The sequence below is a fragment of the Phoca vitulina genome, unplaced genomic scaffold (assembly GCF_004348235.1).
Source record: "Phoca vitulina isolate PV1807 unplaced genomic scaffold, GSC_HSeal_1.0 scaffold5, whole genome shotgun sequence".
NCBI classification, from domain to species: domain Eukaryota; kingdom Metazoa; phylum Chordata; class Mammalia; order Carnivora; family Phocidae; genus Phoca; species Phoca vitulina.
The window spans coordinates 58,510,635-58,529,780 of NW_022589708.1; the positions used below are offsets into that span (position 1 = coordinate 58,510,635).

General features: G+C 40.6%; 1 protein-coding gene across 7 annotated transcripts in view; it reads right to left on the minus strand.

Moving 5' to 3' along the window:
* The window catches only part of CAB39L (calcium binding protein 39 like), a 110,544-nt gene that overhangs the window by 13,592 nt on the left and 77,806 nt on the right, over nucleotides 1–19,146 (minus strand). For all 7 annotated transcript variants that reach the window (XM_032403058.1, XM_032403057.1, XM_032403054.1 and 4 more), the window contains 3 exons: nucleotides 16,780–16,948; nucleotides 9,911–9,970; nucleotides 7,442–7,507 (listed from right to left, as the gene is read on the minus strand). In XM_032403058.1, the coding sequence (XP_032258949.1) occupies nucleotides 7,442–7,507; nucleotides 9,911–9,970; nucleotides 16,780–16,948 (295 nt within the window). The remainder of the gene's footprint in view (nucleotides 1–7,441; nucleotides 7,508–9,910; nucleotides 9,971–16,779; nucleotides 16,949–19,146) is intronic.

Sequence of the window (19,146 nt, forward strand, 5' to 3'; positions counted from 1 at the left end):
CCCCAGAGAGCTCTCTGCTGGCACCTTGATCTTGGACTGCCCAGCCTCCAAAACTATGAGAAACAAATGTTGCTTAGGCCACCCGGTCTGGGGCATTTTTGTTATAGCAGCACAAACAGACCAAGACACTTCAAAACAAAATAAAAATACTCAAAGTGAGAATAGTTGAAGGCCCACTAGCAGCACAGTTGACCGTTCTTTACCTCATAAACTTTTATTGTCATATAGGAGTAGGAATTCCTAAAACTTCAGCAACCAGGCAGCTGAAATGTACCCTTCACATAGTTTTATATATAATCTACTTAGTTTTCGAATTCTCCTATTCACCAGACTTTTTCTGGATGCCTCATTGTACTGATGGTTACAGAAATCCTGGATGGGAGGAGAAAGCACACGGAACTATGGGCTGGCTGTCTATCACAATACGGTCCAGCCACAGAACCCCAGAGGTGTGTATGTAGTGGCGTGTGCTGTGAGTGTATGAGTGTGTGTTTGTGTGTGTCTGGCTGCCAGTAAACAACCACCTTGCCTTTGATGCATCTTGTGTCTATTTAACAAATAAGAACTACATACCTTAAAGTTAGTTTAGTGCACAAAAATAATGGTTGTTAAGCATAAGACATGATGACCACTGTTGGATGTTCTGGTTAGTCTCAAACATGGGACAATAGTCATGTAAACTGTTCATCTTCATTTTCCTTAATCTCTCCAGCATCTAAAGCTAACTGAACACTCTTCTGGAAACTTCTTCTTTGCTTTTGGTTTCAAGGCGACTGCATTCTTCTGGTTTCTTATCTCTTGCAGCTTGTTCCTTTGCTCCTGTGTTCCTGCTCCCCTTCCTTTTGCTCTACTTTTGCTCTACACATGTAGGAATTTTCCAAGTGGTATATGTGAATTTCTGATCTTTTTTCTCTCTCCAGTCTCATCTATGCCCATGGCTTCAACTGTAACATCTAGGAAGATGTCTCCCAAACCTACATTTGGAGTCTCAGTTTCTTTCCCGAGCTCTATACCAACGTTTCTAACTGCCCACCTGGTGGCCCCAGTGGACCACTTTGCTGGCCAATCACACTGGTGTCTCTAAAACCAGTTCCTTTTCCTCTTTGTTAATGACACCACGCCAGCCAGGCTCCTCAGAAGAGTTGAAATCTTCCTTGGCTCCTTCTTTCCCTTGCCACTCCCATCAAATCTACATCCAAGGTCTGCCAATTTTCTGTTTGGAAATGTCTCCAACATTCTTCGTTCCACTTTTACTGCCTCTATCCTCTTTCCAGCCCTCACGATGTCTTGCCTGGGCTCTGGTGGCAGCGGGCAGAATGGTCCCTTCTTCAGGCTAGACCCAAGTCAATCCAGCCTGCTCCTTGTGCCAAATGCACCTTCCTGAAGATCAGCCCTATTCATGCTACTAATTCCACTGAGAGACTGCATGAATAAACAAACGAATCCCTGGATGCCCATGGATGAAGGGGAGAAAATTAAACTCCTGAGGATGGCATTCAAAGGCTTCTGTGCTCTGGAGTCGCTTCTGCTTCCTTTCCTTGGAGCCCCACTTACTCCTCATTGTTCTGCCTCTGCGGCTTCACTCTCCTTGCTCCCAATGTTTCCCCCAGCTTTATTTAGACATAATTGACAGAGTGGCCTATATTTGAAGTGCACATCATGATGATTTGAAATATATTTACATTATGAAACATTCACCGCGATCAAGTTAATTAACACATCCATCACCTCACAGTTACCCTTTGGTTTGGTGTGTGATGAGAGTGCTTAAGATCTACTCTCAGCAAATTTCAAGTACTCAGCACAGTACTGTTAACTATAGTCACCAGGCTATATACATCGGATCCTCAGGACTTAGTCTGCTCATAACTGAAAGTGTGTACCCCCTGACCAACACCTTCCATCCCCCTGCCTCCCAGGCCCTGGGGAAGCACCATTCTACCTGCTGCTCTGTGCTCTGTTTCTCCCCAGCTGTACTCACTTTGCCTCGCAGTACAGATTTACTTGCCTTTTTAGAACATAAGCTCCATGTGGGCATGTATCAAATCTTGCTTGCGTTTGTCCCCTTTACAACTTAACTGTGTGATGTGTGTGGATGCTGCTGGGGAAATAAAGTCCACAAAATGCGGAAAAGAAAGCAAGCAGTTCGATTATTGAATAAGTGTATCCACAGCACAATATTATAGGTAATCTGTGAAAAAGATATTAGGAAGACAGATAAAATTCCACGGGGTTTATACAGCCATGCAGCTACGATCCATTGCATACGTGTCTTCTCAAGATGAAAGGCAATGCATTCCCTGTAAGAGGACCTGACGGCGCCTTTCCCTATGCACCCTTCACAGTTCACTCTGAACCCACCTGGCCACTAAGGAAACTACTTGTTTTAGCTAACTGCCTTTATTCAGCTAATAAAGAGGATAATAAAACTCATGTCTCTGACAAGCAAATGGTTACAGCTCGGAGAGAAGCACTGAGGTTAACTTCCCCGATGACGGGGAGACAGTGTGCTATCTTCCTACATGTTTACATGTCAGCGGGAGGACTCCCGGACTCTCAAAAAAACCCAACCACTTTTGGTTGTAAAGCTGACAAGATATATATATATGTCTATGTATATAAGACATACCCACTTAAGATATACATGGGCATATATAGATACAGATATGCCTCATTACAGATATAGATCTGTATCTATATCTACAGATTCTATATTGATAAAAAGATATATTTATATAAAACATAAAAATCATTATATAATACATATCATGTATATACAAATACATATAGTACACACATACACATATTAAAAGGTCTTTCAACAAATTTCATTAAAAAAATTTACCCTTAAAATTTGCACGCACACACACTCAAGAATTTGCTGAAGTGACATTTATAAGTTAAATCCAGATTAAGTCACTTTAATTTTTATTACGGGGGGATGCCTACATATAAATTTTATCCATTCGATCCTCTGCTAATATAATTTCACTACTTTTCTGAAACAATCGTGTTAAATCATTTGACCAACAGCACTGACTCTTTTAGCCATTAAATGTTAATCTATTTTAATTAATACTGACAATGACAAAATGCTGCACTTCATCATAATACAAAGCATTTAACATGATAAAATGGAAAAAAATTGTTTTTAGTTCTCTGTATTAGATTTTATAGGCTTCAATATAGAATAAAGCCAAGCACAGCAAGTAGAAATGATGAGTTTTTTTTAAAACTTAGGGTTTTAATGAAATTGACCAGAGCCAAAAACAACCCCCAAAATTCTGCCAAGCTTCTTTTGAATTATAATCTTTCTTGCTAGTAATTAAATGGCTCTGAAGAAGATAAGAAATAAATTCCAAAGCTCCGTCATGTGAGGGGAAGGAATTTCTCTGTTAATTATTTTTTATTGACACCAGGAATCTAAGCACCTCAAGGAGTTCAGAAAAATTTAGAATATGATTACCAAAAGATGGCAGCCAGTACTTCGGAGTCAGAAAATTGCCTAGCTTTAAGACAGTTTATCACTTACAGAATACTGTAAGTATGTAAGTTTGCTCCCCACCAAATTTCTCTTACATATTGTACTGTAAGTATTTTCTGAAATGATGAAACATATATGTACAAAATAGTACAGAATTCGGAGATATAAACATGGCTGTGTCAAAACAGAACATATTGCTACCACAGACCTAATTCTCAAAAGGAAAAACCAACAGTGCACCAGCAGAGCTCTCCAAAACAACATTTTTCTATTAAAGATAAGGATACACAGCTCTCTCCTTGAATACGGTGAAATTAGACTATTTTAGTGATGTCTCTGCCTATAATCTAGCATTCAAAAAAGCCAAATCTTTAGTACTCATTTTAACAATTTCTGCATTCTTGGATATGCTTTATCTGTCTTTTACTGGTTTTCTTCAGTGTCCAACCAGTGCTCAGTTTTACCATAGTGCAAATAAAATATTTGTGAGACACGCCACTATAAAAGATTTTAGGCAAGAGTAGCAGCCAACATAGTATGTCTGGGTGGATTAATAAAGAACAGGAAAGAGGCCTTCTGAGTGGGCTTGGGCATCTGTAAATAAGGAGGAAGCACAATCAAGTGGGCAAGGGAGAGTTTCAATACCACATCCCGACTCGGTTGCTCCTTGCCTGTGCCGCTGGGAACAGTGCAGAGGTGTCTGGCCCCAGAGCCATGTGAAAAGGGGGCTGGATAGTGGAGAGCCAGGTGGCAGCAGACAGCAGTGAAGAATGAACCTTCTTACTCCCCTATGCTCCCCACCAAATTTCGATTACATACTGTACCAATCACACATGCGTTGAATTAACAGGCTTCTATATCCAATGTAAATGCATCCTGCTAGGGAGCAGGACAAGGTGGGGTTGATGACATCTTGAGAACAGAATGAGGGCAATGGGCACATGAGTAGGAAGGGATGACAGGGTAACAAGAAGGAAAAAGCAGGAAGGAGGCCCAGAAGGGAGACGTTTAGGGGAACAACTGTTAGCTTTATAACTTTACCTAAAGCCCTAGAGACAGTCAATTGCAGAAAAATTTCTATCACCAATTCCTGTCACTGCTGAAAATGGTACAAGGGTAAATTCTAAAGTCTGTGACTCTCAGCTTTCTTGATCCCAATTTAGTTCAATCACCTTAGTTTATACCAATGTTGCTACTTTGGTTCAGGATCTTATGAATTCCCACTAAAAAGAGGAAGGATTTAGAAAATGTATGAGAGATTTCTTATACACTGGTGTCTCGGAGCATTGTCAGCTCTGTTTACTGTTCAATTTCTCCTTCCCACTGAGGGCGATGATCTCTTATAATACAGACCAGCTCCCCTGTTTTGGGCTGTGCTTGTGGAACCCTTTACAAATAAGGAATTCTATTCTTTAGGTACACAGCTGTGGCAACAGGATGCGGCCTTATTTTCAAATGCTTTAACAAGCTTTCTGGATGTGGGCGAGCACGGCAGCATGTCACCTGCCTTTGTCTGAAGCTTGATCTCATCAATCCAGGCTCCAGCAGTAAGAACAGTGAACCCAAGGTATATTTTCTATATGGATCACCTCATGTGGGTTTCCACACAAGGGGAAACTCAATAAAGAGTGCTGAATGACTGACTGAAAATAGCACACTGACCCCCGCAACAATGGGTAATGCTGGAGCAGCAAGGGCACAAATTCAGGGGCAGGCGGGTCCTGGCTAAGGCAAAATCACAGGTAAAGTGAACTGACAAAAATGTCATACAAAATACACTTAGTTTATCATTTCACTTAAAAGTGTATTCAATATTTAGAAACAAACACATTGTTCTATGAATGTCACTATCCCAACATGTAAAAATAATACAAGTGATGTTTAGTAAGCCCAAACATCATATAAAGTGCCTGACAAAGCCAGCCGATTATTATCTGCCAGTAACTTTCTTTGGAATATCTGAATGGGATCTGAAGGGTAGAGATGCAGCTCTAACTGACGTCCCACTCCCATAGGACCAGTCCTACCTCCTCTTGACCAAATGGCTGCTTCCAGGCACTTTTTTAGAAAATTAATTTATTTATTTGAGGCTGGGGCAGGGGAAGGGGGCAGAAGGAGAGGGAGAGTCCCAAGCAGACTCTGTGCTGAGTGCGGAGCCCTATGTGGGGCTTGATCTCAGGACCCCCAGATCACGACCTGAGCCGAAACCAAGAGTGGGACGCTCAACCGACTATGCCACCCAGGCGCCCCCAGGCACATTTTCACTGAAGGAGGGGAGGCTACTCACTGACTATGTGGCCCTACTCTGCTGGGCTGCCTGGGCTGGGGGAGAGCGAACTTCCACAGGCATTTCATAGGTGATATAATCTCCAAGAGCAAATGCCACTTGGTTACACACAGACACCCCTACCACCCCTGTCATCACTTCCTGTCCCTGTGCCCTCCTTAACTGTTCTAAAATCACCTGAAAATTATATATTTATCTTTTTCTTTATCTATTGTCTGTTCTCCTCCAACAGAATGTAAGGTCCATTCAGGTGCCACTTCATTTTGTTCTTGGCTGTCACCGTAATGTTAGGAATAGGAGCACATAAATATTTGTTGACCAAATGGAATGCCCTATTACCCTCCTCACCACCCCCAATAATTGGTCCAATTAAACTATTTGCAGATAATTGAGCACTGACTTTATTTTCTTTTCCAGCTGGTGATATCATCTTTTAACCTCTTTCCAGAGTCTGTTTCAGTGTAATACTAGCATTTTTAGAGAAGCACAGTTTTGGGTCCATGATCAAGTATCCAAATTTATTAAAGATTATTAAAGATTATTATTTTAACTCTTAAAGAGTGACTATTTTCATATTTCAGAATCTTCGCTGGAAATACAATTTGAACATGTCATGTTAAATGGTGGAGGAATTAAAAATGACCTGCAGTAGAACACTAACATGAATGCTCAGAATATGGAACCCAGAAATGCAAAAAAAGAAAAAATTCTTTAGAAAAATATGTTACAAATCTGGGGGTAAGTGCTCAGATGGGGGTGAGCCCCGTCACATAACCTTTTCCTCTCCCCTTCTCTGCAAAATAGCCCACAAAGTCTAGTTTACAGAGAGATGTATAAGAGAAATAGGGTCATTTTTTCCTGTTTCAGATACACTGGAAGAGAACTACAGGAGGACCTTGCTGATTCTTTTTTTTTTTTTTTTTTTTAAAGATTTTATTTATTTGACAGAGAAAGCACAAGCAGAGGAAGAGAGAGGGAGAAGCAGGCTCCCTGTCGAGCAAGGAGCCTGATGTGGGACTCGATCCCAGGACCCTGGGATCACGACCCGGGCCGAAGGCAGCCGCTTAACCGACTGAGCCACCCAGGCGTCCCGGACCTTGCTGATTCTTATAAACAGTGATTCAGATCTTAATTTCAAGCTAAGAGTGATTTCTTTTCATCTCCACAAAATACGCCCTAGGGGAGAACCGTGGTTGTATTTAAATTAACTTAAGCTTGATTTTCTTTCGGAGCTGAAATATACTAAATTCTACTTTATCATGTACGTATTATTTATATTGTTACTTCCAGAAAGTCTTTGAGGCAGGACACTTACATTGTTTTGCTACAAAATACAGTCATAACATGAAACATATTTCCCAAGTTACAAAAAAAGGGACACCTTAATTTTTCTCTATGTACTTGTTCACTCAGAGCCATCATTTACTAGTATGATATCAACTGGGACTCTTAAAGAAATTTGATATTACCTTTACTTTATTTTTTTTAGGATTCCATTTATTTATTCATGAGAGACAGAGAGAGAGGTAGAGACAGAGGGAGAAGCAGGCTCCCTGCTGAGCAGGGAGCCCAACGCGGGGCTCGATCCCAGGACCCCGGGATCATGACCTGAGCTGAAGGCAGACGCTTAACCATCTGAGCCACCCAGGCGCCCTGTAATTTGATATTACCTTTAAAGATTGTCTCTTAGTCACATAATTCTCAGACTGAAGCAATTTCTCATAGTCTTCAAAAATCTAATGAAAAGAAAATAAATATTAGAGTGTAAAACCAGCAGTGGTTTCTCTGCATTAGGTATGCTTGCTCTCTTGCTTCAAAAGTAAATCCCCAACCCACCAGGCCAGTGCAGCCCAGCTGCTGTGCTTTGCATCTCTCTCTGTGCGTAATAACTCTATGCTGATCACACTGTCCACAGGGAGCTTTCCCCCATTTCATCATCCTCATTTACACATAAAGACACTGGGGGGTAGGAAGGTCAAGTGATACAACAGATGTACTTGTCCATTTTATTTTAGTTCTGCAAATTAAAAATTGAGTAGAAAAATGGAGTATTTGAGTCTTCTCAATACACTCTTTTGAACATCTATTAACTCATCTATTAACTGAGTAGCAAAATAACACCTTTCATGCCATTTTAGAGAAGTTGGTAGCTGGTAGCTATTAGTGCATGAATAATTTAGGAAAAGATTCAACACACTTAGGGCTTCACATGATACCCCATGAAGAATCAAACTGTCAAGTTCATAGTGTGGATAGGTAGAGGAATGGGGCAACTTTTGCCACAAAATGGCCATGCTAATCCCAGCTGGTCTCTCTGGAGGACTTCCACACTCCCCAAAAGCTGGGGGATGCTGGTGTTTGGGGCTCCTGTTTCCCACTGTGGCTGTCAACCATTGCCTGGGGCCTTCAGTTTCACAGAGTGCCAGACGCTGGGGAAGCTAAGTGTCCACCTCCTACCACGCAAGGACACGCCTCAGAGACGACGGAGGTGGGAGGAGCGAGCCCAACGGAGAACTGAAGGCAGGAGAGTCCAGGGGCTAAGGGGGGAGGAAAACAGTCCTGGGTCCTCAGAGGGCCAAGTGTGAGGTGTGTGTGCACGGATGTGATAAGGGCAAGCAGTGCACACAGAGGATAACTTCCGACAAGGAATTAAGAAAGTGAAAAGTAAAAACAAAACCAGGTAGCGCACATTAAAGTCATAATAATTATATGAAGGACTTACTGTTTATTCTGACAGGATCTTGTGGGACATGAAATTTATCAAATTTTGTGGTAAGTTTTGTAAAATTTTAATTCCGGTATAGTTAACATACCGTGTTATATTAGTTTCAGGTGTATAATATAATGATTCAACACTTCCATACATCACCTGGTGCTCATAATGACAAGTGCACCCTCAATCCCCATCACCTATGCCCCCATCCCCCCTCACCTACCTCCCCTCTGGTAACCATCAGTGTGTTCTCTATAGTTAAGAGTTTGTTTCTTGGTTTCTCTCTCTCTCTTCTTTTTCCTTTGCTCGTTTGTTTCTTAAATTCCACATGAGTGAAATCATATGTAACCAGAAACTTCAAATACATGTATAAGGTATGCCTGACTCCCCAGGACACCAGTTTCACATGCTCCCATTTCATAGTTTACTGCTAAAGAAATATGAAACTCAGAAAGTATGAAATGTCTGAGGGAGCATGAGGTCTCGGAGCTGGTGTTCAGGTCAGTGCAGCAGGCTCAGTGTCTGTGAAGCTACCAAATTACACAAGACGTGACTATAGGTACAAAGACAAAATCAGGTAAATAAGGGATCAAAGAGAAGAGTTTACCATCTTACAAATTATTGCGTACTCTTTCCTGAATGCAAAGCATTCCTGCACAACACATTTACATCACTCATTCTACAGAAAAAATTAGTAGCTGATGCCGTGGGTTTTGTCATAAACTATCTTAACTCTCTTATTTTCACTTATTATAAATGGACATCTAATGAGTCTTTAACATTCCATCTAGCATCTACAGTTTCTGATCAGGTTCCTGCCTCTCAGGGAGCTCAAGAACCAGCCAGGAAGGTACAGACGCACCATAATACAATGTGGAAAATGGCGGCAGCCAGAGTGGGGAGGGAGCATGCATGCATGTATGTGGATGGGTGGGATTAGGGAAAGCTTCCTAGAAGAGTCACGGTTCAGTGGAATCTCAAAAGGATGGGTTAGATTCACCATTTGAGAAGGGACTTGGAAGACAAATATTTTGGCATTTCTACAAGTAAGTAAAACTAATTATCAAGCAAGTAAAATGATTTCTTTTAGTGAGGGTGGAGTGCCCTTCTCTGGTTACCTACTGCCTCTTAAGGGCAATATGGATGCTCTTAAATCAGGATCAAAGTAAGCAGGTGCCAGTCATTTTCTGGAGCTCTGGATACAACAACAGAAACAGGTGTGAAAAATGAGAAAGCCCTAATCTCCTGCCATCCTCAATTTTCCACAAAGTTTCCTGATGACTTGGCTTCCAGGTAAATGGACAAACTGGGTGCATGGTAGACATGGTTGGTGTCTGTTGTGAATCATAAATAGGAGCAAGTGTCCACAGATCTAAGTGGGGGGAAGAGGAAATGAGGTAAAATCTTAAAAAGGACTTCTACTTACAGTGTCATAATTTTGTTCTAAGAAGTCTGCGACCAACACTTTATGTCTGGTTAGTAAGTCCTAGAAAAAGAACAGTTAAGTGAAATAAAATTATTATAGCTGATAAATTTTATAAATCTGGCTTTTCTAAGAATTTTATAAGTCCATTCATTGAAACATAAAAGTTTCTGAAGAATATTTTCTTTACATCCACAAAATTATTTCCATTCTTAGTTTAAGATGTGAAATACAAGCTTGTTTCATGTCAACAACAAAAAGTTTTAATTCATATCATTATTAAATTTATGATAGGAATAATTTAACTAGTGAAACAAATAGCGCCTAAGAGATGGGGTTTACAGTATATTTCTTCAAGCCATGACTACATTGTGATTATGACCTAATAAATATCCAAATAAAGTTTATGATCTATTTGAAATGTCATAAGTAGCTATTTTTCTTTTTTTTTTAAGATTTTATTTATTTATTTGACAGAGAGAGACACAACGAGAGAGGGAACACAAGCAGGGGGGCGTAGGAGAGGGAGAAGCAGGCTTCCCGCGGGGCAGGGAGCCCAACTCGGGGCTTGATCCCAGGACCCTGGGATCATGACCTGAGCTGAAGGCAGATGCTTAATGACTGAGCCACCCAGGCACCCCTATTTTTCTTTTCTTTTTTTTTTTTTAAAGAATGCCTAATGGCTTAAAACCGTATCTCATAAGTTAACTTAAAAGATTTTTAGGCGGGGCGCCTGGGTGGCTCAGTCGTTGAGCATCTGCCTTCGGCTTGGGTCATGGTCCCAGGATCCTGGGATGGAGCCCCGCATCGGGCTCCCTGCTCAGCGGGAAGCCTGCTTCTCCCTCTCCCACTCCCCCTGCTTGTGTTCTCTCTCTCACTGTGTCTCTCTCTGTCAAATAAATAAAATCTTTAAAAAAAAAAAAGATTTTTAGGGATTTCAACCTTTAGTTTTTTTACTTAACCGCGTTTAAAATAGAGGTGCCAGTTTAAAACAGAGATGCCTAGAACGCTGGGAAGCTCAAAAATGACACTTAACTGAGCCATCGCAGGCTCATCCTGCTTGCAGGTTAATGGACTGTGTGGTGGTGTGCAGTGACTGACTCATACAGTGCACCCTTTCAGAGCTAAAGACAAGTAGACGGATCTTATTACAGGCATGACTCTCAGAAAACTGAACAAAAGCATAAAGGAACATTTGACTGTCTTCAGCTCACACCTAAATTATATCCTTAATTCACCTTACTGTTGAAAGAAAACAAGCCTCACCTAATCCCTTTTATACGCTTAGAGGCTAAATACTCTGGGTAGAATGTAGAATTTCATTAAAAACATAACAAGAATTTTAAAGTTTTCCAAAATAAGTTCTTATACTTTAATACACATTTAATTAAAACTTCCTAAAAGCATACAGAAGATCCACAACATAAATTCACAGAGAACAAGAAGGCAGCAGCAATGGCAAAACTCACCTATTTCTATTTTACTAAGTAAAATATTGAATGCATTCTTGCGCTATTAATTTTCAAGTTCAAGAACAATGATATCATTTCATTACTTATCATCACATCTTGATTGACCACTGCGCCTATTAGTGGAAACCGGTACTTTTTTTTTCCCAGTAGAACATCCAGTATTCTGGAACTGGAATTTTAAAATGGGAAAACCCTCTATAGGAATTCATTCCTGGTCTGTCTGAGGTCAAAATTCAAACTAGCTCCTCTCTCAGGGGACCCCCCCCAAAAAAGAATAAGGTAGTTCCACAGTATTCTTTGCGGTGTGTAGTTTTCAGACACCCCCTTCCCTAATGTCCTGAGCAGGATCAGTGATTTTTCTGAGCTGACCCTAGTTAGAAAGAGTTTTTTCTAAAGGCTGCAGCAGACCTTGGCTCCACCTGTTACAACAGTCAGCAGGCGTGAGTATGGGGACCGTGCCCTCTCATGGCCCCAGGCCTGCGCACACAGTGATGGAGGCAGCCGACAGAGCACCATGCAGATGAGGGCTGCCTGGGAAGGTTTCCATTCATTATACATTAGTGCTACTCCAAAGAAAGAGGAATTGGGAGGGAGTCCTGTTAGTAGCACCTCTGCCAAATTCCAAGGGAAAAAACTTGAAATAACTTACATACCCAATAATAGAAAAATAAAATATGATGGGGTAGAATTCCTCCAGCATGTGTAGATGGTGGGTGCAGCCAATAAATGATTCTCTCTCTCTTTCTCTCTCTCACACACACACACACTCACACTCATGTGTATATATTCATAGCTATACCCTCAAATTTCTGTACGTAGTAGATGCATGTACAAAGCTGGAGGAATTGACCATATATATACACATACACCCACGCATATATATACACACATAGTACAAAGACAAATATAATTGCTGCATCATTATAGATCATACAAGAGTGGAAAAAATTAGCTAAAATCCTACCCAAAAAGGAAAAAGCAGAAAGTTGCAAAGAAAAATAAAGTTCAAATTTTAAAAAATTTAAAATTTTAAAAATTATTTGAAACAGTGTACTCTTTCATTGCACCTCCCCACAATTCTGTTTTGACAAGACTAAATTTTGCATAGTGTATGTATCATGCTAAAAAAAAATGTGATATTGCTAAGTGAGTGACTTCCGCACACCTTGGGAGACCCAGGGCGGAGTGACAGAGACACACTCAATGGCAGGGATGTGACAGTAGATGGGCCAAAGAGCAGCTGCCATTCATGGAGGATTTACTCTGTGTCGCGGAGCGTGCAGAGCGCTTTACACATGCTATTTCTAATCTTCACAACTCTGCAAAGCAGGGATTATGTTCTTCATCTCACAGATGAGGAAAACGAAACTCCAAGGTTAACTACCTGCTCAAGGACACAGAGCCAGTTAGGTGGCAGAAGGAGTTGAAACTCAAACCCCTCCTATCATGTCAATTCTTGGAAGGAGGGATGAAAAAAATTCTGATTGTCAGGAATGCTTTTTGGGAAAGGACAATTTGTAGACAACACTGTGACAAAAAATATAAACAATGTTAAAACATTAATGAATAAACTGGGCAACAGCCATCTTGGAGTTCAAAACAAAAAAGGCTAGTCTAAGAGGTTAAAAACAAAAGACAAAACCAAACGAAAATCAAACTAAAACCAAGCCAATCAAACAACTAAAACCCCTCGAAGCCATCTACTTAAAAAGAAACAGTGATTTATGGTCACTGTTCTATTGTATTAACCACAGCATTTTGGAAAAATATAGAAATTGTCATTTCCAATATTGTTGGCATACTGGAAAACTTTTTTTTTCAAAGATTTATTTGGGGGGAGAGAGAGAGAGAAAGTGAGCATGGGGGAAGGGCAGAGGGAGAGGGAGAGAGAATAATAAGTAGACTCTGAGCACGGAGCCTGATGCGGAGCTCAAGATCTCAGGATCTGGAGATCATGACCTGAGCTGAAATCAAGAGTTGGATGCTTTTTTTTTTTTTTAAAGATTTTATTTATTTATTTATTTGACAGAGAGAAAGAGAGATAGCGAGAGCAGGAACATAAGTAGGGGGAATGGGAGAGGGAGAAGCAGGCTCCCCGCTGAGCAGGGATCCCAATTCAGGGCTCGATCCCAGGACCCTGGGATCATGAACTGAGCCAAAGGCTGACGCTTAACGACTGAGCCACCCAGGTGACCCCCCACTTTTTTTTTTTAGCATACTAGAAAACTTTTTATGAGTTTATTTAGATTTAGATTTTAATTTAGATTTTCAGAGACTTAAGTTTGATGGAAAATATGCTGAGGTATAAATTAACATCAATTTACTTTTGATATTTAATATTGTGCTGCAAATTAAATTGGGTTGAACATATGATAGCAAGACATTATTATCAAGTATAGTTTATTTTATTAAATGTTGAAAAATCTTTGAGGAAATTTTGAAAAATACATATTCGTTTCTATTTGCTTTTTGCCTCCATTAGAGTTTTTTCTTTGTTTATAATTATTTGTGAAGCTTTACTTACAGTCTTTAAAAAACAGAACCAACTTTGTTTCCATGACAGCAGAGTCATCAGATAGAAAAGGGAAAAAAATGGGACTCTGCTATCTATTAATAGAAAACATCTCCTCAGCTGTTTAGGCACAGACAGTTCGCTAGAAAGAAATGGAAACATTTTTGTGTTAAGTGTCATTCTTCAGACTTGACGCATCAAGGCCGCTCTGGCCGTGTGCTCTAGATGGACTCTGGCGGGGTTCGTGTGCAGCCACTGTACAGCCTCTGCTTTGCCGGGGAGACTGAGTGGCCCGTGGAACGGAGCGGGCCCGCGAGTGACACAGCACTCTGAGCACACACCCCGGCTTGTTGCCCTTGCTCCCCTTCCCTCCGCCCACCAGGCAGCTCTCCTTACTGCTGTTCCCAGCCTTCTCCTCCCTCTCTTTTCTTCTTTCCCCTCACTCTTTGCTGTTCTCTTCTTCTCTTCTTCTCTTTGTCTTCTTCATCCCCCCCTAAGGTCCCCGTTCTTCCTTCTTCTTTCCCTTGCCCTTTGCCTTCTATCCCAGACTTGCAGGCTCAGCTCTTCCTCCGCCCATCTTGTCAGGGAGAATCTAGGGGGCAGGCAGGACTGGAGGGAGACATGTGGAAAACCCCAGCAGGCTGGTGACCGCTCTCCCTTCAAACCCAGATTCTAGATTGGTTCCGTACTTACTTTGGGCTTGGCTGAGGCTTTTAGGGAACAATGGCACTATGGCTCCTTTCCTCTCCTGTATCAGGCAATTCAGCCCTGGTTCCAAACCTGCACTCCCCACCCCCCATTTGTTAAAACAAAAGTGCCACAGTAAATTGTCCTCCTCAAACAGGATTGTGACATGAGTTCTTATCAATTCAATTTTCCTCATTTCATGACGTTTCCAGAGAGATTGTGGAAATGTCAGGATAGACTATGTCGCAGGCAGCAGCTGCCCAGACTTGTCTACCCCTTCACCAGGCTATCTTTAGGGCGGGGTCCACTCACCAGTGCTCCCTCTTCTTGGTCACAGAAAGCCCCTCTCACTGCACTGCCACAGGCCCCATCCCTTCCCTTTGCTAGAGTTTCTTCCCCCCAAGGTCCCCCTTCCTCCTGCTCTCCCCAGTCCCTGCTGTTTCTTGTCTCTGCTCCCTGACGCTCTCTCACACTTCCTGCCACCATGTGAGCCTATGTATCTCCTAATGGATTCAGCGCACCTTCTCAGAACAGGCTGAGTAAATCCCTAGGCTATAAATAATACATGGTTTTCAGTATAATGAACTACCGCTTTCACCTTTCTTGACCTCTGGAGAGCTGTTAAAAGGAACTATTTCTCATTTGGGTCATAGGCAACTTTGAAGTCATTTACATAAAGTAATAAGATTAAAGTATTTACTAATACTGGTATATGGACTATGTCAATATTATTAAAGTATGTATTTAAGATAATATATAAAAAATAAAAAGTCATGCATGGATTACAATTAGGTAACAATATATATTTCTATCCTAAAAAAAGTAGAAGTAAATTTGGAATGACATAAATGGAGCAAGTAAATTGCTGAAATGCTGTTAAAGAAATGAATCTGAATATATACACTTAAACGAGTCTTGTCTATTTTGTAATTGACTTGTTTGTCAATGATGCCATTACATCATCAGCTTAAAATATTTTCAGAATTCCTCTTCTAAAATTGTCTTCAGAGCCATGTGGTATACACTGAAGAAAATCAGACTCTATTTTAGTCATTTTAAAATTCATTTTTATTATCATTACCATTATTATTACCAAAACCAAAAATAGTTCTAGCTACCACGATCACCCACTTTACCCACTAATCTGAATGTCAAAAGTTTTGCGCTGTTTCCAAAACTTTTATCTGCCCTCAAAGGATAAAGCTTGGCCATTACTGAAAAATAACATGTCATAGACAATGATACCAGTTTCAAAATATATTAAATAATGGCAGGAACATAAGAATAAGTAAATGATTTTCTAAGACAGAAACCTTTAAGGTGACATCATTCATTGGAGGTAGAAGTTCTAGTATTTTAGTTTGCAAATTAGCTACATTATTTTCTAATATGCTTTCTGAACAGCTTTTTGATGGTCCAACTCAGAAACAGGAAGTAGAATGGTGGTTGCCAGGGGCTGAGGGGAAGGGAGAAATGGAGCATTGATGTTTAACACCTATTAGTTGAACAACAGTGTGAATATATTTAACACTATTGAACTGTACACTAAAAAATGGTTAAGATGGTAATTTTATGTTATTTTACAACAATTAAAAAATGTTTAATATAAAACTAAGATTAAATTCATTTCCTATTTAGTAACAGAGTAGATAATAAGTTTATAAGACTATAGATGATTATGAAAAAACCACAATTCATTTATTAGTAATTTGTTTCACTGGATGGGACTTTACAATTACACTGAGAAAGTACTGTGATGTCCTTCATATGCAAAGATGTCATTCTCCAGCTCCCTTCACTACCCACTTCCTTCCCCCCCCCCCCCAGCAGGTAAACTCTGATCCTCCTTCCCTGATAACCTTCCAGAGGTATTCAGTGCATATGCACCTTATACCCTTTGTTTTTAACATAAATGAAAGCATGCTTTGCAGAGACTACTACATGTTCCTTTTTTCACTTATATATTGCAATTCATTCTGTATGAGTTTGTGACAAGTATTTTGAGTTGTTTTTTCCAACTAACAGGCCTGAAAGAATGCATTACTGATGCTCTTATGATTTGCATCATAGTTGGTTACGTTCAGGCCTAAGGAATAGCCTTTTCTGCTTTTTAAAATTAAACTGCCTCCTCAGAGGCCAACAGACTTTAACTAAATGCTAAAACTAAATGACCTAGCTGATTCAGAAAAAAAAAAAATTACCTTAAAAGTAGCAAAGGCATCTGAAGCAATATCAAATGTTGACAACTCCACATACTTAAAGAAGTCTCGGAACTGATTAGAAAAGAGGATGGTTTTGGCAAGTGGTTCATGTCGAATACATTCTCTCAGCATAATCCCACAACGTAAGGCGATCTGTGGGGCTTCATATCTAAAGCATAAACAAGAGAGAAATAGAGAACACTGTTATCCTATTAACAAAATAATATTAATGGCATCAAAAGAACCATTTCAATACTGCTATTAAAGGAAGCATACATACCATTTGTCACAGTTCATTCAAACACCATTCATTCAATACCTACTGAATATCTAAGATGTGCCTGGCACTATTCCAGACGCTGAGGACATAATAGTAAGCACAACAGGTCACTGCCTTCCTGGAGTTCATATTTTTTAGTGGGAATACTATTTAATGGGGTAAGAGACAAATTATAAACAATGAAAAGAAATTTCATATTCTGAGAAGTGCTATTAAACTAAAGACATTAAAATATTTATACTACAGAGTGTGACTACTTAATTTACTTTCATTTAGACCGAGGGGTCAGGGAAGGAGCAAAGCATTCCAGGCAAAGGGAACTAACTGCAAAGGCTCCAAGGCAAGAACCAGCTTGGTGAGTGAGAGAGAAGTAAGGCCAGTGTGGCTAGAACGCAGGGGAAGAGTAATGAACGGTGTGAAATGAGGCAACGGTGGAGACAGCAGGGGCCAGATCACATACAGCTCCATAAGCTCAGCTGAGTGTGATTTTAAAGTGTGGTAGGAGGGGCGCCTGGGTGGCTCAGTTGGTTAAGCGACTGCCTTCGGCTCAGGTCATGATCCTGGAGTCCCTGGATCGAGTCCCGCATCAGGCTCCCTGCTTGGCAGGGAGTCTGCTTCTCCCTCTGACCCTCCCCACTCTCATGTGCTCTCTCTCATTCTCTCTCTCTCAAATAAATAAATAAAATCTTAAAAAAAATAAAATAAATAAAGTGTGGTAGGAAGACTTTGGAGAGTTTAAAGCAAGAAATTAACATGGCCTAACATATGCTTTAAAAAGATCACTCTGGGCATCTGTGGAGAATCTATTATAAAACAAGGGAAAAAATGGGGACACCTGGGTGGCTCGGTTGGTTAAGGATCTGACTTGATTTTGGCTCAGATCTCAGGGTTGTGAGATGGAGCCCTCATGGGGCTCCATGCTGGGCATGGAGCCTGCTTAAGATTCTCTCTCTCCCTCTCCCTCTGCCCCTCCCCCCCTCTCCTGTGCACTCTCTCTCTCTTAAAAAAAACAAAAACAAAACCCAGAAAAATGAGCTGGAAAGTTAGAATGAGAGCAGGAGGACCAGGTAGGAGGAGTAGAAGCCCAGCTAGAGATGATGGTGGCCTGACTGAGGTGGTAGTAGTACATTAGCGGACTGTGGGCAGATAGTGCATATTGTCTGGAGAAAGAGTCAACAGGCCTTGCTAACGACATAGCTGGGGTAGGGTGGGGAACAAATCTGGGGTGAGGGAAATTGAGGACTCAAGGATTCCCATATTTTTGGCCTGAATAATTGGGTAGATAGTGGTGCCAATTTTTAAGATGAGTAAAACTAGTAGATGAACAGATCAGTGAAGAAATTAAAAGTTTGTTTCTGACCATGTTAACTTTGAGATGCCTAATATCTAAGTAGAGATGTCTCCTTGAAAGTAGAATATATCTATCTGGGGTTCAGGAAAAAGATAAGGATAAGGATAGATATGACATGCACATATATACAATTTGTATATAATAGATGACGAATAATAAATAGCTGCGTATTGAATGACTCACTGAAATCATGAATTACAGCTCGAAACAAAAACTGCACTAGAAGAATACAATGTTTACTATAGGAAACAATTCAGGACTGGCACATTACATCTGTTCCATTCCTAATTTAATAACAATGCCTCAAGTGTCAAATTCAACACTGAGGGGCGCCTGGGTGGCTCAGTAGTTAAGCGTCTGCCTTCGGCTCAGGTCATGATCCCAGGGTCCTGGGATCGAGCCCTGCATCGTGCTCCCTGCTCGGTGGGGTGCCTGCTTCTCCCTCTCCCACTCTCCCTGCTTATGTCCCCTCTCTCGCTGTGTCTCTCTCTGTCAAATAAATAAATAAAATCTTTAACAACAACAACAACAAAAAAATTCAACACTGAAATAAATCTAGTTTGCGTTACATTCCAGTGTATGATAAGGTTTCAAGAAAGTGAACAAAACTTAGCTCAAGTAAAACAAGCTCAGTATTAAAATGATACAGTTGGCAGCTGCGTAGTAAATAGTAGAAAAGAACAAAGGAAGATATAGTGGTAAAAGACTGGGAAGTACATATAGGATAAAAAAAAAT